Source organism: Micropterus salmoides, unplaced genomic scaffold, assembly GCF_014851395.1.
Source record: "Micropterus salmoides isolate LMB-PRFRI ecotype aquatic unplaced genomic scaffold, ASM1485139v1 Ms_hic_scaffold_5, whole genome shotgun sequence".
Classification (NCBI taxonomy): Eukaryota; Metazoa; Chordata; class Actinopteri; order Centrarchiformes; family Centrarchidae; genus Micropterus; species Micropterus salmoides.
The window spans coordinates 21625852-21650465 of record NW_024044237.1 but is presented as its reverse complement, the minus strand read 5'-3'; the positions used below and the strand labels follow the sequence as shown (position 1 = coordinate 21650465).

At 41.0% G+C, this 24614-nt stretch overlaps 1 protein-coding gene across 3 annotated transcripts; it reads right to left on the bottom strand.

The window, feature by feature from the left end:
- Positions 1-1862: 1862 nt before the first annotated feature.
- Positions 1863-24523, bottom strand: nxf1a (nuclear RNA export factor 1a). Of its 3 annotated transcripts, XM_038698844.1 has the most exons (23): positions 24310-24523; positions 24118-24209; positions 21918-21977; positions 21304-21514; positions 19638-19827; positions 19460-19543; positions 19086-19190; positions 18744-18824; positions 18341-18410; positions 17920-18008; positions 17674-17781; positions 17456-17565; positions 15060-15096; positions 10863-10931; positions 10615-10670; positions 10329-10436; positions 10041-10099; positions 9809-9924; positions 9674-9716; positions 9459-9537; positions 3877-4059; positions 2261-2321; positions 1863-2172 (listed from the first exon to the last, which is right to left on the bottom strand). In XM_038698844.1, exons 1-23 carry the CDS (start codon positions 24366-24368, stop codon positions 2134-2136), a joined length of 2109 nt encoding a protein of 702 aa, XP_038554772.1. In that variant the 5' UTR covers positions 24369-24523; the 3' UTR covers positions 1863-2133. The 3 variants fall into 3 exon arrangements, with proteins under 3 accessions (XP_038554772.1, XP_038554773.1, XP_038554774.1); XM_038698845.1 differs by lacking the exon at positions 21918-21977 and having other exon boundaries at positions 24310-24520; XM_038698846.1 differs by lacking the exons at positions 21918-21977; positions 24118-24209; positions 24310-24523 and adding an exon at positions 22058-22317.
- Between the last annotated feature and the right edge of the window lie 91 nt (positions 24524-24614).

Sequence of the window (24614 nt, the reverse complement as noted above, 5' to 3'; positions counted from 1 at the left end):
GTAGTGGAGATGAGTGGTACCCAGTGGGGTCTTCTGCTGTTGTAGCCCATCCGCCTCAAGGTTGTGCGTGTTGTGGCTTCACAAATGCTTTGCTGCATACCTCGGTTGTAACGAGTGGTTATTTCAGTCAAAGTTGCTCTTCTATCAGCTTGAATCAGTTGGCCCATTCTCCTCTGACCTCTAGCATCAACAAGGCATTTTCGCCCACAGGACTGCCACATACTGGATGTTTTTCCCTTTTCACACCATTCTTTGCAAACCCTAGAAATGGTTGTGCGTGAAAATCCCAGTAACTGAGCAGATTGTGAAATACTCAGACCGGCCCATCTGGCACCAACAACCATGCCACGCTCAAAATTGCTTAAATCACCTTTCTTTCCCATTCTGACATTCAGTTTGGAGTTCAGGAGATTGTCTTGACCAGGACCACACCCCTAAAAGCATTGAAGCAACTGCCATGTGATTGGTTGATTAGATAATTGCATTAATGAGAAATTGAACAGGTGTTCCTAATAATCCTTTAGGTGAGTGTATATTGGTGATGCAGCAAACACTTTTAGGGTCCACTGGGAAATTAAGACAGGTCCATATTTTTTCATGTCAGTTTTAAAACAATAGTCAGGCGACCACACTTTGAAATCAGTGTGTCCCAAAGTCCAAGATGACGTCCTCAGGTGTCTTTTTTTGTCCACAAACCAAAGACATTCAATTTACTACCATGGAGAATTAAAGAAACCAGAAAATATTCACATTTAACCTGGAATCAAATAATCCATCCATCCATCCATCTTCATCCGCTTATCCGGGATCGGGTCGCGGGTGGAATCAAATGATTTTGACTTAAAAATTTACACAAACCAAATCGATTATCCAAATAGTTGGCGATTAATTTTATAATTGACAACTAAGAGAATAATCGTTGCACATCTAATCCACAGTCCTTGTTCTGTGCAAAAATTAATTAGAAACTTTAGCTGAAGCTAATATGAAGTTTTATCAGTCTGAGTTAGTCAAATGAAGTGGTTACTATGCCTCCGTTGCGGCTCAGCACAGAAACACCCTCTGGAAAAACAAGAAAATTAGTTTTAAAAAGACAGTTTTCTACAAAACTTTCACTTCATTTGACAAACTCAAGGCAGCTGAGGCCTCAAATTAGCTTCAAATAAACATGGATTACATTTTTGCATAGAATAAGGATTTTGTCAGAATTCTCACAGAAAGACAAAACTGTTTAAATGTTCATATGAGCACCTGACTATTAACTCCATAAAATGTCATCAGATGTTTCTTTAATATTTCTTTTCGCAATTAATACAATTTTCTGAATACAACTGATTTTATACTAATAACAGAATGGTTGATGACTGCATAAAATGTCTATCTGGTGAATGGCCACCGCTCGATAGTGTCACTGTTTGCTTTGTAAAAAACATTGTTTAAAATAATCACTTTATCATAACAAAAAATAGAGTTTATCATTTCAACTACTGGAATGGATTTGTACATGATATTTGTTAGTCTGGTCTCTGCCTCTGAAATGTTTTCAATTAAGTTTCATATAAAATACTTTCTGATGAACCCATTTCAATACTTACTTTGCTATGTATATAGCTACATATTTGTCATTTCATGTGTAAGTATTTGCATTATGACAATTTTATTTTATCATAAAATAGAAGATGTAGAACTGCAATTTATTTATATAAATATCCCCCAAGGCAAGGTCAAGAATGTACCTTCCTCTCAGTATTTTGTTCTTATTGTACCTAAAGTGAAATGTATCAGTTGTGTAACAAAATATTTTATTGTAAAACACGATACAACAAATCAACACAGATGAACACAAATTTAACCACTGGCCATTTAACCACTGGCCATTTGTCTTTATTCCTATGAAAACATGTAGTGATTTCTATACAAATGACCAAAAAACTAAGGTTACAATGACCCAAAATTGTATCATAACTTCAGTCTTTAGGTCAAACAGTTGACATTTGGCTGTTAAAACAAAACAGTTTTAGTAAACTTGAACTACATTATTATGAATAAAACAAAAGGCAGAAGATTAAAGGATAAAGCCATAAATAAAATTACTGCAGATTTTATTTCACAAAAGAAAGGTGATTCAACTCTTCATTTTATGAACGCAACGTCTGGGATCTTGCCTTCCGTCTGAAAAGAGAAGAGGAAAAAGTATTTTAGGGTGTTATAAAAAATGATCAGTTTCCTAGAGATGCAGAGTTCAAGTGAGTCATGTTACCTTTAACTGAGTGAATATTTGTGCCGCTCTGTTGAAATCCCACTCGTTGTCTTGTAGACACCTACGACAGAAGAATTGTTCACTTATTTTATATTAAGTTAATAAATTATGGTCGTGCATTAGGGCTGCATGATTTGGAGAAAAAGTCATATTGCGATAATTATAGCCAATATTGCAATTTGATAATAATGGAACAAATGTTACTATGAGTCTACTTGATTAATTATCAAGGAATGCGCAAAATGCTGACATTTTGAAATGTGTATTTCTCAACTTGAACAAAGTTAAATATTTATTACAACTAGTAAAACAGATGTAAAACAGAACAAGGGGAGTGTGTTACTCTACAGAGGCGGCAGCTAGAAGCAGCACATATTTGCACACTCGCACCAGCTCAATGTACATCTGTCTAATGCAGAGTCTCTTTCTACAACCTAAAGGAGGAACTGTCCATGAGTGTATTAAATAAATAGTATAATGTTTAGTTATAGTATACTGAAAGTATAACAATAATATACTACATTCAATATAATTTCATATAATAGTATACTATTTTACCACAGCTGAATATTAAATCCCGTTACAGCTGTTTCATTTATGTGGGTTGTTTTTATTCATTAAATCCTTGTGCATGCTTTACATTGCGTTAACAAATTAGAGACCAAAGTACTAACTTGTCAATAATAATATTGTTCAACATTTAATGATTTGCTCTAGCACATCAAACTTTTTTAACGTCTCGCCCCATCCAGGCTGTGATTGGTCGGTTTTCGAAAAGTGACTGACAAGCATATCTCCCCTGTGAAAAGTTGAACAACTAAATGCACTGATACAGTAGGGCTGGACCCGAATATTCGACAGTTAGATTTTCGATTATTGAGGTTTTTTTTCCGTGTGCCTGATCTCCGACAGCAGTTAAAGTAACGCTCCAGTTCACATCAAAGGGAAAACAAAATCAAGTCCTCAGATGTGTGGGAGCACTTTAAACAGGGATGACAGCAGTAGTGTGGCAGTTATGGCCTTTATTCATTTTACAATTGCTTGATTTCATTACAAAACAAAACAGTCAAATTTCCTACATTTTAAAATTAATCAGTAAACTGCAGGCTGGAAACAAAAACAATAACATAACTACGATACAGCTAACATTGATTGGCCAGCGCGCCAAAATCAAAGCTTCTTTATCTTCTCCCTGTTTTCTTCTGTCTGACCACTTCAACGTCTCTGTCACAGAGCGACCAGAGCACCGGCATTTCTCTTGGTGCTCCAGTGGTGCATCCGACTATGTTTTGAACGATTAGCGGCAGGGCGGGAAGGGGGGTTACTATAGCCTGCTGTCTTAAAAGTTACTGGCACACTGCTCAATTTTTCTCATTGCAGTAGGCTTATCTGTTTTTAGGGGCACATGAGAGCCCCGTGTGGGCGGAAATAGTGAGCAAACTGCAGCGCACACAGAAGACAGCATCACACACACCTTTTACAGTTTTATTAAATTGCACACTTTTTGCGGTTATGTAAACGCACATGACCACATGATATCGCAATTGCGATTAGATTTATTGTGCAGCCCCATCGTGCATCATTGCCAACCAAACATGCACAAAAACAAGACTTACTTTTGGGACCATTCCAGGTTCATGCCAGACGTCAATGAGAAGGCTGTGAGCATCTCCTGCTGCGGTGCAGTGAGAGTGGGGACAGGGCTGGACGATGGAGTCGGGGCTGGAGCAACGAAGGCTCGGCGGATCTCCTCCGTTGTGGCCATCCGGATGAAAAGCTGGTCGTTCACGATGCACAACCTGCGGCACAGGAAGAATGCAGCAGACAGACAGACAATGACATATGACTGTTTCAGGGATTTCATGAGGAGTTGAGCGTCCATTTTCTTGGCATTTTATTCAGAGGTGTTGATTAATATTAAGAATGTATTAGCATTATATAGGTGTAACTAAAAACGGAAAACCATTTAATTTTATTTCTATTTTGATTAGAGCTGATCAGAAAAAAAATCTGGATGCCTGCATGGATGTTTTCATATGAATGAAAACTGTATTTAACCTCTTAACATTCCTGTAAAATTCATGCAAAACGCCTATTCGAGGTATATCCAAAGTAAATTGAATGTAGTTCTTGAACCATTTGGAGTACATGCATGGTTTTAGATTTCTCTGAAAGATAACACTCTGGAGTGTCTGACCCAAAAGTCAGAATGATTGTAAGTGCTACTGGAATTGATTAAGTTTAAACACACTAGAACTAATATATTTTTCATTTCCGCTTCAAAATGCTTGCTAACAAATGCATGCAGATAACTATAGCTGGGGCTTCTTAGCTGGAAAACACTGTAGGACCACAGGATTAGCATTACCTAGTCCTAGTTTAAAGCCCCCCCCTCCAGTGTATTTTGACATTTCTATGATATTTCATATTTTTCTGTGTCATTTCCTTACAATGTTGATTACCCACATAGTTCAAATATTTTTTGACAAATGGTGTAATTTTGTGCTCAAAGTTGCAAATGTTGCTTAGTTGTTCAAATGGTGTGCTGACGTAGGACTATAGTAATTCCATAAGTCATACGTCATTCTCCAAGCTTGCCCAGGCTCTCTCTGTGTCTGACTGTTGGTTTGTCTTTCTAGTTTAGTTAGCTAAGTTAACTAAGTTGTAGTTAGCCAGGTGCAGTTAGCTAGCATAGTTATTGCAGAAAGTTAGCTAACAGAGGGTCTTCATTTTATTTTTTAGTTTCTTCCTCTTGGTTTAGTGTGCTGTTTATTTTCATTATGGCATTTTTACGTGTGGTGTTGGAGGACAGATGACAGAAAACGCATCGCACTTTCACCTGCCACCGTCTTATATACAGTCTGCAACATGCATTTTACTGACGGCCGTTTTACCAATGCATCGGCGGATGTGAATGGTATCAGAAGTCTTTATACACAGTTCAGAGTAATAGACCCCCCCACACACACACACCCCCGCGGTAAAGTAAGTGCACCATAAAACACAGTGGGAGTTATTGTGTGCAGTGCGTGAGAGGACCATCGACTGTATGATTGCTAACAGCGGAACCACGCACATTAGTTTTTATCATGGGTAAGTAATGGCTACTCCTGCCAGACACTTAAGTGTAACGTTACTAAACTTTAGTGTAGTGATGTTAACACAGCCTATCGTTACTGAACACTCCAGCTGGTCAGTTTTTGGTTGTCATGGTAGTGTATTACATCTGACTATTAACCACACCCCCATTCTCTGTTTGAGAAAGAACGTTAACCAAAAACGCCAGTTAAAACTGGAAGCAGGGGGCTTTAATTTTCATACCAATACCATGAAAAAGGACTATTTTACACAGGTTTTTCTGAGTGTAACATTATGTCTTAGCGTATTTTTTCTAAAACAGCACTGCTGTTTTGCTTCGTTGGCCTCGGATCCATGCTTCCCCATTTCTCTGTCAGCCAGTTGTTGGACCCCTCTGGATACTGAAGTATAAAGTTAGTTTTCGGGATGTGCAGTGTGGGTGCGGGGCAGGGCTGTGCTCCGGTTTATTCTGGGCTTGTGCCTGGAGTTCTCGGCCCTTGACGGGTGGGTGGGTTGGTGGTGGCATGCAGCTGAGCTGGTTGATATTGCCTCGTTGCTGGCTTGGCTGGTGTTGCACGGCGGCCAGGGGGTGTGCTGTGCATGGGGGATGTCGGCTGGCGCAGGCGGCCTTAGTTTTTTCCGGCGGTTGGGGGGACTGTTGAGAATTATTTTAGAACATTACAGCCTAAATTGTTATCATTAATTGCTAGAGCGAAGGTGGTCTGCATTGGCATCATTTCAATTATTATTTTAGAGTGTAAAGTTAAGATTACAGTGTCAAAACTCTATAGCTATTGTCATCATTTAGAGTGCTATTTTATAGTGTAAAGTTAAGATCACAACGCTGAAACACTATAGCTCAGAGTGTGTGGTCCTCTGTGTTTAGCTGCCCGGAGACAGTAACAGTAGCACATGTGTGTGTAAGCAGGCATGTGTGCTCTGGGAGCAGAGTGAGCACAGCAAGGCATCATCAAAAACACCAGCAAAGGAAAATGTAGAAGCAGAATTAGTGAAAATTGTGTTACAAAACATACATCAATACAGTAAGAATGTCCTGTCTATAGCACACAGCACAAGAGACACAAGCTTATTCCACAAAGTCAAGTTCTTGGTTAAAATAGCATGATCAGCAGAGGGTATGCCTAGGACACAGAGAGGGGGAGCATTGCAGACAAAAAGTTAGACATCAGTCAAGAAACAGTCATAAGTGATTATCCTTAATCGATATTAATAAGTGCATGCTTTGTTCTGCGGTAATCTACTGTTGTGATTACATGAGGAACTGCTGATGTATTAATCTACTAATATTAAGACTACGTGCTTAATTACTGATTAAGGGGGTTTGATTGTCAACTTTCAACTTCTGGTTATTATAGCCAGTATGAGCTTTGAGTGAATTTGCTTATGACCTGTGTGAGCTTTGAGCGAACTTGCTGAAGGAATTCATGCTTTGCAAAAACACGACAGAGGATGACCAAAAAACCGACAGATGCTTGGCAAAAACACGACAGACAGATAAGCAGAAAGCAGCCAGCATAACATCAAGAATGCTGTAAGAAACCAAGCATTAATTTCAATGCAACTTTACTTATGTTATTCTTATATTAATTGCTTTATATAATACAGTTGTGTGTCAAATTAAGCATGCGTACCCTTTAAAAAACACAACGAGACTGAAGTTGAAATGTAAATGATGAACTTCTTATACAGTAGTATAAAGATGAAGAAAATCTACATTACAGTAATAAATGACAGCTGGGAAACAGTGTTAATTGGTAAAAACACCTAAATAAAAGAGGAAAAGAAGTTCATCATGAGAAAAGGAGGGGGCCCAGAAGAGATATATATAAGACTGTCTGCAGACCAGAGGATGGACTTCATCCTCCGACCTGCTGGGATGTTGTACGGGTTTACGTGTCCTGTTTTGGAATAAACTCTTTTTGCACCGACTCTTGACCGTCTCCAGAGAAGTTTCTGCCTGCCTGAGTTATTGACTACCGTAGAAAGCTGGAGTATTTTTTGACAAAGTTTATTAAGTTGGTGAAGGTGGGGACCAGGCTTAACTGGCCCAGCCTGGTCGTACATCTGACCCAACAGGACGGCAGACTTTTATTGGCGGGTGCACGGTGGCCTGTGCGGTGCGTTTACTGGCGGGCTGGGACTTGCTGCTGGTGTTTCTCTCCGCTGGCTTTCGCTGTCGTGTTCTTCCGCTCGCTCTCTCTCGTTTGCCCGACCTCGCACGCGGGATTCGCAGGGGGCTGCTGGGCATTGGGTGTCGCCGTGCTCGCGCAGTGTGCGCGTTGGACTCGTCACTTGTGCATTGGTGTTGATGATTGCGTGGCATTTGGGCGTTTTGGTTGTTCACTGCGCGGCGGTGGGGTGCTGGGTGGGTGGGGGGGAGCACTGGTCTATGTTGTGTGCGCGCCGCGGTCGGTCCGGGCACTGATCTTCCGCGAGTTACGCTTCTTGCGTTCCGTCGGCATTGTGTTGTCAACTGGCAATTGGGTCGGGGTCTTCCGCGTTTGCATCGCGGTGCATCTGGGAGTCTTTGTTTTTTTGTTTTTTTAGTCCCCCCCCTTCTCTTTTCGTTCTCCCACCCCTATTGGCTACTGGGGTTCTTGCGTGCCTGTTGCTGGGATAAGTGTGGCACAGTCGTGGCGTCCCACTCTCACTAACAACTACATTCTTTAACAGGCTTATGCGCACACATGTACACACACACACACACACACACGCAAATTTAGGTTGTCCCTGGTAGAATTATTCCTGATGCTTTTCTTTCAGTTACTCATTTAAATTAATTGTTATTATTCCAGCTCTCCTGGCTGTGCTGTGTTGCTTATTTAGTGTGCTTGACTGTTTGTTTTCATTGTTCTCTTAGTCTTACTATGTCAGCTGTTTATTGCTGCTGTTTGGCTGGTTGTCTTTTACTATTATTATTATTGTTTGTTTTTGTTGTCGTTTTTCCTCCTCCCCAAGCCCCCCTCTCTGTTCTATTGCAGGTTTTGTTGCTGCCGCACTGCCACTTGGCGGCAGGTGGCTGCTGCTGCATTGTCCATATTAGCCGGTAGCTTGACGCAGATGTGTTTTTTTTGCTGGTAGATCATGAACTTCCTACTTAAAAGCTAGATTGTTATTTTCAGATTTTTATTGGCTACACGAAGTGCCAGTCATCGGCACAATTGCTTGCAATTGGCTTGGCCTTCCCACGAAATAATAGGGGCTGGCCCTTCCTTACAGCGCAGGCTCTCGTTGGATATTGAAGGCTGTGAGAGGGACATGTGAGCTCCTATTGGGTCGGATTTGGTGTCACTCGAAAGGTTCGAGTTCAGCGGCTAATTTGAATACAAGCCATCGTAGTTATTTACATTCAAATTGGCGTTATTACGGTTATAATGACATACGAGCCACATCTGCCGGCAAATATGAAACAATGCGGCAGCAGTCCCTGGGGATTTATTGATGGAATAATGTGTTTTGGACTTAATCTTTTTACTGGATTGGCTCCTCTGGACCTTTGACAATGCAACAAGACCATTTTTGTTGGAATATAATCGATCTGTAGATTACCATGGGGCTTCATAGGTGAGTCGTGACAATTTTGATTGTACTGGTTGGTCTGACAGAAGCGCTGATTGTATCTTGAAATGGTTTGCATTGGTCGCATTGGCCAGGACCTGAGGGCCCGTGGGCGTTGGAATGTTAAGAGGTTAAGGCCCATTTAAACATTAGTCTCTGTATAAATGTAGCTAGTTGTGTTATTATGGGCCATTAGGTGGCGTACTGGTAAAAGTACAACTGAAATCACATTTACTCAACCCTTTTTGTAGTCAAAAATAATGTTGTTTTTTTTAAATGTATTGTTAATAGTTATTAAAAAGAAGGAAAAATGTCTGATTTGTGTGGATCTTAGTGATTTTAAAACTCAGAGCTTTTTATTCATGAATGTTATTTCACAGGATGTAAAGCAGAAAACACAAAGATGTTTGTCCTGATGTCCAGTTCATTTTCTCAAAGATCCACAAGTGATGGTACTAATTTAGTACCTTTTCCCCTCCTCTGGGAAAATGTGAAAACAACATCTAGATGATACAACCCACTGGGAGCTCACTAAACTTACCCAGTAGTCCCTGCTGGGACTGTGATGAACACTCGAGAGAAGGACATGGTGGACTCTCGGGATTTACCATCAACAGCAACTGAAAAACAGTCACAACACAAATTAGTTTTGACATGGATGACTGAGAACCTTCACAGACAACACAAATAAGTGACAAAACCAACACCACTTATCTTTGCATCAAAATTTTAAATCATGATGACCAAACAACTCACCTTCTTTGAAGACTCCGCTCACTGTGAATGACAATAGTGTGTTCTGTAAACAGAAAACATTTTTGCAGGGTTAATACAGAGAAATGATTCACATAGAGAGGAAAAGGAAAGTGATAAGCTGACAGAACAACTCACGGTGTAGGTGTTTACATCGACAGTAAACGAAGCAATGTCGTGCTGAGTTTTGGGCAACTCATTGAGGAAAGCCACCACGTTCAGTCGTGTGTGCTTCAGAAGCCGAAACCGCATCGCTGAAGGAGGGAAGATTCAGACAGGGAAAGATCAGCAGGCATCTCAAATCACAAAAATATTCAGTCTCAACAATTCAGCCGCTATTATAAGTCAACAGCTCGACAGGTAAACTCACTAGAGTCTTTGAGCCTCTTCAGGTTTCGACTGTCTTTATGGTACTCTCCCAGACTGCTCCTAAAACCAGAGGAGAGGCATAGATGGATTCAATGTGAATCAAGTTGCGACTCAGACAGGGAGATGTAAGGAGTGGGATCAGGTATAAGAGCAGACAATGATGGGTGGAGCTACGCAAACATCTTTAAAATGAACGACTTACATTGGAAACACTGAAAAATGGTACTTCCTATTCCTCTTTGTGCTAAACAATGTCATTATGTGTACACAGACGTCTGTGTTTTCTTACCTGGAGGGGTTCTGGGTGGAGTAAGGTGTTGTGAGGGATAACGATGCTCCATCGTGGTAAGCATCCAGGAGTGGCTGTCTGTCCCCCGAGTCATATATACTGTAGTACCTGCAACACAGTCAGATGTCACGTGAGTTAGTTTACTTGTGATTCTTTCTTGACCCTTTTCTGGAAGTGAAATTTAAAAAGCAGTACTGGTTAATCAGTTACTGGTTAACCCTGGAAAACAAGCACAGATCAACCGACTGCTGTGATTACACTGTTTGTATGAAAGCTAGAAACTCACTGTTGCAAGAACCGAAGGATGAGAGCCTTGATTTCATCAGTGCCAAAACAGCTGCCCTGCATTGTCAATTGGAAAAACATTTGTCAGGTACAAAGACAATAATTGTCTTGAGACTTTCACATGAAGGACAATGCAGCTTAAACTTCTGAAGTTAGTTATTAAAAAAATTAACACCTTGGAGAGTTGTACTGAATGTCTTGTACACCAAAAGACTATAAATATACTATCAAATGAGATAAAACAGTAACCTTGCAGGGGGGGATAGTGGTGGGCGTCTCCACATCAAATCCAATGGGAGGGGGGAGGTCGTGACCATCCTGAACACATGAGGGTTACATTAATGAAATAAGCAATGGCGGAACTTTCTGCCACTCTGCATTGATTTCTTTAGGAATATGACAGAATTCATGTACTGAAAATGTATTTCACAGATGTATGGTTTCAAAACCAGACAAAATTTACACTGTCATTTACTTTAAAAAGTGGGCCATACAGTGCTGCATTATTACCAATCAGAAATACTTTATTGATCCCCAGGGGAAAAATTCTTTGTCACAATTGCACACTTGTCAAGGCATAAGGAATAGAAATAGTAATAAAAGGTAGATACATAAAGAGTATATAAATATGAGTATAAATATAAAATATAAGAAAAATATAAAGTGTGGGTATATACATTATTTACTTTATAAAATAATTATGGTGAACCAAAAAGGACTAGTGAATAAATAGCAGCAGAGAATATTGTACATTAATTAAACAGATAATATTGCACAAAAATAGATAATATAATCCAGTTTAAAAACTAAGTGTCCGTGTGTCAGAAACTTGGAGGGAGGAGTTATAAAGTTTGATGGCCACAGGCAGGAATGACTTCCTGTGGCGCTCTGTGGTGCATTTTCGGGGAATAAGTCTTGCACTGAAAGTGTTCCTGTATTTGATTTGCACATCATGGAGTGGGCGGGAGACATTGTCCAAGATGACATGTAGTTTGGACAGCATCCTCCTCTCTGACACCACCGACAGAGAGTCCAGCTCCACCCCCACAACGTTACTAGCCTTGCGGATCAGTTTGTGGAGTCCGTTAGCGTCCGCTACCCTCAGCCTGCTGCCCCAGCATGCAACAGCAAACAGGATAGCACTGGCCACCACACACTCACAAAACATCCTCAGCATTGTCCTGCAGATGTTGCAGGACCTCAGCCTCCTCAGAAAATAAGAGACAGCTTTGGCCCTTCCTGTAGAGGGCTTGAGTGTTCTTGGCCCAGTCTAGTTTGTCAAAGTGCACTCCCAGGTATTTGTAATCCTCCACAATGTCCACACCAACACCCTGGATGGTAACACGGGTCACTGGTGCCTTTGCTCTCCTTAGATCCACAACCAGCTCTTTAGTCTTTGTCACGTTGAACTGCAGATGGTTCTGCTCACACCATGTGACAAAGTCCCCCACCACAGCTCTGTACTCAGCCTCATCACCCTTGCTGATACATCCAACCACAGCAGAGTCATCAGAAAACTTCTGAAGATGGCAGGACTCTGTGCGGTAGTTGAAGTCCGTGGTGTAGATGGTAAAGAGGAATGGAGGAGAGGACAGTCCCCTGCGGGGCCCCGGTATTGGTGACCGTGCTGTCTGAGCACCGAACTGGAGGGGGTTCAGGAGAGGTCGGACCATGGGCCGCAGCTGATCCAGAACCAGTCTCTCCAGTCAGCGCCACAGGTCTGTAGTCCTTGGAGTCACTGGGACTTGATGTCTTTGGCACAGGCTTTGAGCATCCCGGGACGGACACCATCAGGGCCTGCAGCCTTATTAGAGTGGAGTCTCCTCAGCTGTCTTTCACCTGGTCAGCAGTGAGGTACACAGAGGTCACAGGTGGGGGAGAAGAGGAGTTGTTAGGCTGGAGAGAGCTGTTAACTCGAGAGCCAGAGGAGGGAGTAAGGATCTGCCAGGAGGAGGCCTGGGGACAGTGAGGAGGAGGAAGGGGGAGTAGTTGGTTTGGAGCTGAGGCAGCAGCTGAGTTAGTGGGGAGATGGGCAGGAGCCATAGTATCAAATCTGTTAAAGAACAGATTAAGTTCGCTGGCCCTGTCCAAGCTGCCTTCAACTCCTCTACTGCCAGTGATGTTCCTCATGCCACTCCAGACCTCCCTTCATGTTGTTCTGCTCGAGTTTACGCTCCAGCTTCCTTCTGTACTTCTCCTTAAGTATACTTCTGCGTCAAATTGACGGCATAGCCTCTGCATAGCTCCCTACACAAAATGACTCGAAAGTCAACACAGTGGAAGCTGTGGCACTACTGTCGACTAGCGTTTGGGGGTGTAATTGCAGAATGACGGACAGACCTATGCACAAGTATAAATGCATGGCTAAGTGCATAGCGGAAGAGCTGTTTGCATCCTGAACGTTAGCATACAGCAGATCCAGGGTCCTCTCCTCTCTAGTATGGCAACTCCCATACTGGGTGAAGCTGGTTAGAGTGGTTGTCATGTTGACGTGGTTGAAGTCACCCGAGATCACTATGAGGGCATTCGGGTGTTGAGTCTGGAGTTCAGCAATGGCAGAGTCGATGACATTACACGGCGACGTCGGGTTGGCAGAGGGTGGAATGTAAACTGCAACGGCGATGGCATGTGAAATTTCCCGTGGCAGATAATATGGCCGGAGTCCCATAGCAAGCAGTTCAGGGTCCGGGCTACAGATACGTTGTTTAACCGTAATGTGACTGGGATTACACCATTGTTAACTAGAACGGCAAGCCCCCCCCCCCGCCTTTACGCTTACCGCTCTCAGTGCAATTTCTGTCGGCCCGAACAGTCTGAAAGCCGTCGATGGAGACGTTGTAGTAAGGAATATCTGAGTGTAACCAAGTCTCCGTGAAGCACATTACACTACACTCCCGGAACTCCCTCTGACTCTGGGTTAACGCTGTTAGCTCGTCCATCTTATTAGCCTTCGCTGTTTTGTTCCTCCTCTGCAACCTGTGTGTCCTCCTCTAGATCTCAGTGGGGATGGGCGCCCCGGTCGGCTTCAGATGGGATCAGATGGTCCCAGGTGTAAACAAAGCGTGAAGTTGCTGCGCAACGGCGCCCTGGCTTACCAAAACTCTCTCCACTTGCATGATTTGAGAGAGTCTAGTTTAAATTACGTGTAGACCAAAAATCACACACGTGAGATATAAAAAAGAAAGTTAAAACAGGCTGCATGCACATTGGCGCATGCACACTATACCAATATAATATCAATAATAAAAAAGAACAATGGAGTGATGTAATCAGTTCATGAAAAATATAAAAAGACACTATAAACATTGCAGGGTTTCCCCAGGAAATTGGGGATTTTGTCTCTACTTTGTCTTAGATATTTTGCTCAACAACCCATAGGCCTTTCATTTTGTACTTTTTTGATGTGATAGTGTTTGTATGTGATATTGCAGTGTTTCCCCAATATGCATTCATGAATCATGACCGCCGCTACTAAAATTTCCCACGATAATTAAACTATGTGCTACAAATGTTTTCACTCGCACACTGTGGGGATATGGCAACACTCAATGCTTGGCTAGCTTCCTCTAATCGTTCTATACAAAACATCTATGTGACAGATGCTGTTATAACAGCGTAACTCCTGTAAGGAATCAGGAGGTGCGTAGTGAGTGCTTGATTGTACGAGCGACAGAAAGTGATGGTGAACGCGAGCGGCGGAAAATATTCTGGAGTAAATGTACGGTGTCTGTTACAGTGTGTCAGCTTCTCAAGACCAAGAAAAGGCTGTTGTTTCCCCACCTGCTGGAAAAGTGAAGCCTGTTAGCGCTTAGTTAGCTAACATCCCCCCTCCCCTTCAGACTGAGCTGAGCAGGAAAGCTTCAACAGCAGGCTGCGTCTTTTGGCTGCTATATAACTTAACATTAGCTCAATATAAAGTAACCGGTAGCTGTATTTTATTACTGCCTACTTGTAGAGAACATCAGATTCAATCTCAGAGTAAACTGGTGTAGCCTGCAGCTCTGTCCTGTACAGACTGGTTCAATTATTTTTCAGAAGTGTGGTTGTTAGGAAAAGAAAGGACGGAGGTGACTGGAGGAGCTGAGGTTAGTAAAGCAAATTAGTGATGCAAACTAGTCCTTTTAAGCTAATGAGACAACGTTTCTTTTTGGATTTTAATGTGCAAATAAGATGCACCTCAGAAGGGAGGAGGTTTCTCATGTTGCATACAAAAAGCAAACATGAACAACTGTATCTATAACGATTTGGAGGTCATATTAACAGGGTTTTAGGGGGTGATGTCCAAAACATGCTGTGCAATAAATGTCAAATCACTGTGGAGAGCATCATAACCAACCAAATAACTTTCCCCAAATCTAAATTTTGTAGTTCCTCCCCAGTAGACTGATCTTTTGCCGTTGGTCATTATCTGCTCTAGCTTTTCCAACTCTTTGTTCAGAGACTTACCAGTTTGAGAAGCCGGGGAAACCTCTGCCGCACAGCACTGGTACAGGAAGAAAAATCAAGAGCAGGAATGTTATCATCACGAACCACACCACACAAATAAAATCATGTATATTACTGTAGATATGAGAGTCAGTCACACCTGCTGGCCCACTTAAGGCCATTTTTCTGCCTTTTAGTTGATGTAATATAAGCGGCTATGTTGTCAAAAATATATGTTGTCATATATAGATACATGAAAATGGAGAGTAATTACAAACTGTGCCACAGGGGATTTAACCTTTATATACACATGAATCGATATATGGACTATCATATGCACCCTTATCCTCCCTTCAGTTTCAAGCTTTGCCCGTCGACAATTCTCCCACCCCAAAGTGTACTTACCAGCAGGCATACTCACCCTCTCCCACAATATGGAGATATACACAGATCTGACATGGGGAAGCAACACAAGCACACTTTTCTAGAAGCACACACATAAAAACACCCACGATCTACCGGACTGCGCTGGAAACCAATAAATACATCCATTTTGAATTAGCTGGGAGAGGTGGTTACTGCCAGTCGCGTGTCAACTCCCCCCCACCCCCCAAACTTTGGCCAAGATGCTGGAGAACAGATGAGTCTACGACACCAAAAAACAAACTGGATCTGGGTGAAAAAAATATATTAAGTGAAATTCACACAAACACCAGCACAGGTAGTCTAACGTTCAGAAGAGGCGGCAATCACTATTCATCATGTCAGTGAGTTTGTCAGTGTGTGTGTCCATGTTTATCGGCCAAGAAAGAGAAACCTGAAAAGAAAGCTGAACAAAAAAATAAAAGCTTGCCTCTAAGTGAGCTGGATCCAGCAGTCCCACCACTCATCCTAAAGCTTTCCTCTGCTGCACAAGCAAAGCAGTTACCAGTTCAGTATCTCATAGCCACCATCAATTCTGAAGAGATGGGTCTTCATGCATTAGCAGCAACTGGACTTCATACTGTAGATTTTCTATGTTAAATTGGGCTTGGGCCTCTGGTTAGAGGGACTGGGAGATCAATAAGCATTCGACTTTAGTGATAATTCTCTACTCTGCTCTCTCTGCTTAACATTTGAGCTTTTTTGTACTGGTCACAGCCATCAGAAACTGGAAGAGGAAGTTTTTTTCTCCATTTGACTTATGTCAGGCAAAACTGAACTTCAATTTCCAGTTCAGTTATTCCCCTCAGAAGTTAGTTAAGGGTATTTGCCAAACTCCACTTCATTCATTGACCAGCAGAGGCCTGTTTTAGGCCAAAGAGAACCAACTTAGTGGAGAAGACAGAGAGCTTTTTCTTTGGCTCATCATTGGTCATTAATAAATGACATGTATCCCCCTCCGCCTCAGCCCAACGGCTTCTCCTCTTGTCCCATCTTCATTTCTTCTAGTTGTGTTCTCAGCGAGTCAGAGCTCATAGGGACTGAGGCCGAGTAATCGTGACTGTGCCTGCCTTAGGTTGTCCCGGTGTTTTGAGGTGGGATCTTACCCGTCATTGGCTATCCAGCCTTCCATACTCGCCTGATACAGGGGTGCCGTGCGGGCAAGGGTGCTATGAGGGGAGGGGAAATCATTGGCTGTGGATTTTTTGTTTCATCCAAACATTTGTCAAGACAACTGTGGATTGCCCTCTCTCCAATAAACAACCTCCACTGTTTACAGTACTGCTCAAGAGATTGCTTCGGATTCTATTTTCGAAAGCAGTTCATAGTAAATTGTGGTAGAGGGTTGTTGTGCTGAACATCTTTTAAAAAGCACTTCTTCTCAGAATTACATATCACCAGTAGAGTGATGGTGTATGGGATAACTAATCAGGACGTCAGCAGGGGAGTGCTGGGTACAGCATCACTGAGAACCATAAAACAGAACAGAGCTTGACAGGAGGTCCCCACAGAGAAGCTGACTAAGTGGCACAGAGAAGATGGCCATCAAACTGAAGAGTTTATGCAAGCTGAAAGAAAAACAAAGTGGAACTACATCATGGTTAGATGTCCTCTCAGCAACTTTTGGATGAAAGAAATATTTAGTCTGCAGTGTGAAAGTGAAATGTTTATCCTCAAGTGGCAAGAAATGTGTAAAACAAAAACAAGAATCATTTAAACTAATTTCCACACCCGTATTCACAAACACAGGGAGTTAACGGTGAATGTCAGTTAGCTCTGCTTGGTCCAAAAGTACATCCTTGACTGCTGGGGAAATGGTTTCAGTTATTGTGCACAAACCCAAAAATGATTGCTTGATCTTCTTTTGTAGCACACTGCTGCATACTCATCATAGAGTCAGGACTCCTGAACATCCCTACTCGCACACAAACAGGCACACCACTGTGTCCCGGCATAAGATCTTCTCCCCTCACCCCCCAAAATCACTGACTGACCTGATGTATGAGGCCTGATCCTTGAAAAGGTCGCACAGAGGGTTCCTGTTCAGCCACAGCTCCACCAGCTTCAGGCCTTTCACCTTTTCCAGCTCCCGGTCTGACTTCAGCTGGACAACCACACAGAAACAGAACAAGTTGGTGTGAGATGAGGATTTAAAGGGGCCCAATTCCTGCCTGGTTATTATTCTCAAGATCCACTGAACAGCCAGTTTCACCTCATTGTGGGAAAGGTTGAGGGTCTTCAGATGAGGCACCTTGGTAACCAATTCGGCAAGTTCATCCAGTTTATGAATACGGTTGTTACTCAGGTTCAAACACATCAGCTGGCAAAAGACACAGAGACGTGTGTAAGCACATTCAGTTTGACCCATTACTTATTTACAGCAGTCACATTATGATATATAATACTTTGTTGCTTATTTTCCAGCAAATATCAAAAACATCTATTGTATTAATCTTACCTCTGGAATGTTTTCTTCAATGATCTTGATGACAGCTTCCATGTTAGTCTTCCTATTCAAGATGACTTCAATGTTCTGGGACACCAAGTCTGTCATATAAAATCAAATTAGCAAAAACCTAAAATACATATCCCAAACTGGAAAATTATTTAATATAATTTTCAGTGATGTAAAGTAATAAAATAAAGTTCTGTTCCATCACCAGATTGTGCACACCATCTATTGAATCCTCAGTGTAAAAAAGCATGTAAAACTCAGAACATAGAAAGACTAGATCCCAGTTTAAAATAAATTTTAAAAATAGTGTATAATTTAGTTGTTTTGCAGTACTGTTGGAAGCTGGTTGCATCCGATTTCAATATCACATCATACACAAAAGGAAAGGAAGAGGAATATGAAAAGAATGACAGAATATAATTACCTGGGTCTGTGCGGATGTTGTTCAAGTCCAGTGCTTGCTGGGAGCCATCAAAACGTTTTGCCATGCATTGCTGTAAAAGATAAACAACAGTCAACATGAGGCCTCATCTGAACAGCAAAGAAATAGTTTAAATTAATAGATACTTCCTCCAAATGCATTTTAATGAAGTTATGGGCTGAAAGAAAATATGAAATCAATATGAAAATTAATGCCTAAAAAATGTATTCCTAAAACATCTGTTACTTAGAAAATATAACACTCAAATGCCCCGTTCAACTTCTGTCAAATCATACCAAATATTGATCTACTTCGTTTCATGTATTTTGATCTACACTGACTCTCATCAGAACAAATAAAATTTTAACCACAGTAACCAGCCCCATTCAGACTTCCTCTAGCTCACCTTCAGGTGATCCAAGTGTTCAGGCTTCAGGTCAGAGAGGAGGAAGGATGGTGGAGCACTGGGGTTGACGTGCACTTCCACCTTGATAAAAAAAAAAAGAAAGAAAAAAAAAAGGCAGAATGAGAGAGATTAATAAAAAAGATATATACTGTACACATGTTGAGTTTTGGATTACGTGTGATTTATTGTTATTCATTATATATGAAGTCATGGTTGAAAAACTTTGGTTTGGGAATTTTGTGACGATGTGTCAAAGTAGAATTCCTCCTGCGGACAGTATAGCCATTATCTGCAAGCAACACACGATAATTTTACTAAATAATAATACTTTCTGTAGGGTACCTTATAGCCGTCTGTGTCTGTGATCTTGTGAGAACATTTGTGCAAAGCATTGGCAGCTGACGAATCATCCACGTAGAAATGGACCCTGTTATGGTCAACGTGGTACTGGACAGACCCGGGGGGGGGGGGGGGGGGAGTACAATTCAAAAAGTCATACACACTTTCCCTATTCATCTACTTATTCTTTTATTTCTTTTATCAGAACTCAAAGCACCCTGAATGCATTTACAAATAAAAACACCAGGCTAGAAGGTCATTAATATATTGTTTTTTTCCCCTCAACCCAATTGCATTAACTTCAGAAATACACAATAGCTCTTTTTAAATCTATTACTTTATAATTTGTCATAAGACAGTGTAACACTGAACCTTACCTGTACAGGTGTGTAGGGAACTGAACAGATGTTCTGAAGGGCTGTCAATAACCATTTCTTATCATATTTTCTTCCGTGTGGTATCTGTCAAACAAACAAAGAAGCAAAATATGACATAGCAGTAGAGGTTTGGATTTCTTGTGGAGATAGTGTTAATAGGATATTTTACAATACTCACTGTTATTTTGTACCAGCCTGACCGGTTTCTCCCGCCTCCATTGTTGCCTCCTCCACCTCGATCTCCTCCTCTAAAGCTGCCTCCTCCTCCTCCTCCTCCTCCTCCTCTACCTCCTCCCCCTTTGCCTTGTCGCCTGTCTCTGTCAAACCGTCCATCTCCTCCTTTCCGAAAAGGTCTTCCATATGGGTTGCTAAAGAAAAAAAAAAGTCTATATATTTAAACATTCCTCCTTAAGTCAGTGTCTAGCATGTGAACTACATCAGCACTCTCAACAGTGTAATGGTATACTCTTTTTTTCATGCCTTTTCATTGTAAACAAACAGTTCTGTTTACATTCAATGATTCTCACCTATTCTTAAGTCTTTACACACATTTTGAATCCACTTCCTACCTCATGAAATCATCAAAGCAAAGTTTTCTTCCTTTCCCTCCTCTTTTATGACTGTTTTGCCTCCCTTTATGGTGCATTTACACCACCAACTGTTACTGCCTCAGCAACCTCCTGCAGGTTGCTGCAGGCTTCCCCCGCCGCCACTTGTGGAGCTCCACAACTCCAAAAACTTTAAAGCACATTTTTTTTCCCCGCCATCCCTTCTCATAAAAATGTCAATATTCGAAATCTAGTGATGATCTAACATATGAAAATCTAATCTAAAACCATTACTGTGTAGAATTAAACATTGTTTTACTGTAGAGATAAATGCAGTTGAATTACGTCACATGTGACAAACTGTACCCCACTCTCCTTTAAACACCAGTCATAGCGCCTTTCTCAATCGATGTTCTTGTCTAGAGCTAGCGAACCAGCCCGCAGGGGGGAAGCTAACGAGCCGGCCTGCCAGTCAGCTCACAGAGCCCTCAGACACACAGACCACAGCAGAGTCCAGCAACAACAGCAAAGTAAAGACCCACAGCTGTAAGATAGTTTTAACGTACGTATCGCTGTTATTCTGTCATTACATTCTAAGTAATTTTGTAAGGTTTTAACTTAAATCAAGAGATATCTGGATGATGTACAGAAAAATGGTGATGTACAGAAAAAATAAACAAATAGTACGAAAGGGGACGTTTCTTTATCATCATCATCATTAATTATTATTATATTAAACATTACATTGTTAGTGTACAATAAAGTTGTGGTCACAGACACACACACGGAGCGGATATTAACTTTTTGCACCTGTTTAGAAATTGCTGGCCTTTTCTATCCCATTTTGACATGAGTCACCAGTAAGTTACTTGACAGTTCACATTTATAGTTTCACTTTAGCACTCCAGACCAAGGTGAAACTTGTTCTACTTTCTATTTCTATGACTGACTATTGCACAGAAAGCACTTTCTATGCTTGTTCAAATTAAGACAGTCCCCAAGCGGTTCAAACAGATCCACACCAAAGAATTTAGGCCTTGCTGTCTGTGTGTCACTCGCCTTACATAAAAAGAGCATACAAAACATTTATTTTGTCTTTTCATTTAAACACATTATTTGGTAAAGTTTCTTTCGGCTTATTCTCTTAACATACTTCTACAAGCCCTCCTAATAAATCAAGGTGGTGGTTTTGGAGCTTATCAATGAGTCATACATACCAAACATATCTGATGACATACACAAACTACCAACAATTTTTTAAGCAGCAAACTGACTTGGTCGTTTGCCCACACTTACAATCTGTGCTGGGAGCTGTTGTCCTGAGAGTTATCACTCATAGTTACATCTCCATCAGGATCATCAAGCCTAGACCGTGGTCCAGGACCTCCAAAGCCTCCTGCGTGGCTTCCCCGTTGGCGGTCTCTGCGGGACCGGTCATACGACCGACCCTTGTGAGAGCCTCTGCCCTTACGATTGCGAAACTGTGGTGCAGTTCTATCATCATGCTCTGAGAAAGGGAAGGATTCAAAAGTTAGTGGGTTCGACTTAAATATCAGCATATAGAAATCACAGTATTAGAGCCACAATGTCTTTTATTGCTTGCAGTATGATTATAGAAATTTATATAACAAAAAATACAAATCTTAAAGAAGGTTAACAAATCCTAATGTTACTTTATGCATGCGTGTCATTCAAAATGTTGAACACATTCAATTTAAAGAGGGCAGTCAAAACAGGGAACAAAACAACAGCCTACTAACCTCTGCAGTAACTGTTTTTAATGTGTTCTGTTAATAATATAACCCATTCCCTGGTAATAATAATAGAAAATTGTAATAAGTACTGGGTGAGCACTTATGTCTATAAAGTAACATATGTAGATCTCCAGGGGGCCCATGATATAATATTACCTCCTAGGACCATGAAGCCAGTGCTTCTGACCTCTCTCCTCACCATAAAGTCCCCATGTTCTGAAGAAAAACGGTACAAGTAGCACAGAACATGCAAGGTTAATGCTGTAACGTTAGCTGTTAGAGACAGGGTTTCTTACCGTAGTAATGTCCGCCATCCGCCATTTTTCTGAAGCAGTGTTAAATGAAAAGAACACAGCCCTGGCTGTAAAATAATATTTGGAGGGCCTCGTTTCTCTATTTCACGAAACACAAAGGCTAACGTTAGGCTGCGGAAGAATATCCAACATTCCAAGTCGTGCAGACGAAACACACAAAGGCAGGCCACGGCGCGACCAAGTAGCTACTCTTCAACTGGCACGTAGCTTGGCTAGCTTCTACTGCGTGTTGACGAGAAGACAACGGAAATACAACTTTACACACTTTCCCTTCCGGAGCAGGGGAATGGCGCGGGCAAATGAAAGAAAACATGTAGGAGTCCGGTCGAGGAATAAATATTAAAAACGAAACGCAACCACGCTGTAAAAGTCAGTTGAAGACTTTGCTATAGTTAGCTTTTACTTGATATCAGTGGTTAGCTACAGTTAGCATACTATGTAACCTAGTTTTACCTACCTGGAGTTCTTCGGTACCGTGAACAATTATACCAACCACGACTAGGCATAATGAGTGGATGTCTAACCACTTATTTACTGGAAAATATTTGATACATTAATGATACTTAAAAATGCCCTCAAGTTGTACAACGTATTTCTACAAAGACGCGGACATTAATACAAGAAACTGTTGTTTAAGCTATTTAGCCCCGGGCTTGACTATTGGTCACTACAGTGCTACTGAATTGTAATAGCAACACAATGTTAAGCAGAGCGTCTTAAAATCTGTGTTTCAAAGAGCAAGTTACTAGAAATATGCAGTTTCTAGGTTTATGATTCATCATACATCTATAAAAGAGTAGGTCACACCACAGTCACATTTTCTTAAGAATATAATTTAGCATTCTGGAGGAATTGCATTTTTTTGTTACTCAAAGAAGTCAAATTTAACCAGTAAGGATATTTTATACACTAATACTAAGCAAAAAATATATCTAAAAACCTACATTATAAAATAATTTTATTAGGTAAATTTCATATCCAGACCTCCAAATGATAAATAAATCTAACATTACCACTTAATGGAATAATGAAATAATCTTTGAATTTCTTCTTTTGAGTTTCTATATAAATATAATTTTATAAATACAACATCTCTCAAAAAAGTACTATGAACAGATTTGATACAGAACCCTGCACTTTGCATATTAGGCATGATACTGGCAGAGGTGGTCCTGTCAGCCCAGCATGTATGTGTTTTTGTTGTTGTTTGTTTGTTTCTTTGTGGTCATTATCTCTCCAGTTTCTGTTTAGGGAGAGATCGCTGTTTTTCTTTTCTCTGGTTTTATAAAATGTATTAAAAATACTTTTAATTTGGAATTGAGGAATTATTGAAAAATTTTTGAGACTACATTCGTTTTGGAATTCGTGTTTTTATTTTTGAATTTACATCTTTATTTGTTCTTTACATTTTGTGTCCTAATTTACTTAACATTTTTGACTCCTCAACTACTTCTGAAGTACTTGTAAAGTAACTGTACATGAGGCTTCAACAAAGCAGCTATACAAGTAAGTTAGCACTACATTGTCTTAATGAATTGCTGTTGGAAATTCTCACCTAAACTTTTCATTTAAAGAAAAATCAGCATAAAACCAGAAACAGTTGTATTGGTTTTGTGTAGTTCTGGAAAAAATAGGTTGCTGGTGTTTCCCAAGTCTACTAAATATTACATACATATAGAGTTTTTTTAAAATCCAATCCATTTACACATGTCTATTTGAATAACCTTTTTTTGTGTGTTCAGCTGCTCTCTTGACCAGGTGTTGGTAATCCTCCAATTACAACTGCTTAAATTTACCCATTAAAACGGTTTACACAATGCTGCTCGGGCCTGATCAGCAGCAAGTGCAGCACCCTTCCCCCCTCCTTGATGAAGCTAATTAAGCTTTATTTATTTTTAAATATTTAACATGTTTATCACCCCCACCAGACTTATCCCTGTCAATGTATAATCAAAACTGATAACTAACTTACTCAACTTCACCCCCAGCTAATGTCCAAACCGAGGCTAACGTTATACTTTGGATTTAAGGAGCAAACTTACCGTCATTCACCACACGTGCAACCACAGCCAGGTTGGGGTAGCTCCTCTGACAGAAAGTCACATGGTCCATCGAGACACACTTCACTCTCTGCCTTTAGGAAAACTGTCACAATTTACTTCCCAATTTACAGTCCCATATTATCTGTAATCTCTGTAAATTAAGAGCCAGTCAACGTGTTTTTACAACTTCACCTCAGAGATGAGCAGTAAATTGCGATTAGCTTTAGCGAGCTACCGTTATCTGTTAGCATAGCGGAGTGCCGCTGGACATAACGTTATCATGGTGGGCAGGCTAACGAACACAATCCGACAATGTCATTTATTTTACCGTAGTAATATTTCTCGAGGGGATATGGGAAGCAACTGCCTCTCCCTACTGTCTCCTGTCTCTGCTGGTGCCTGTCAGACAGTCCCGCTCATCTTTGTCCAGCACGAACCCAACATGGCGCCACCTGGTGGAGAGTTTTCAACCTTACAATAGGATGGACAAAATATTA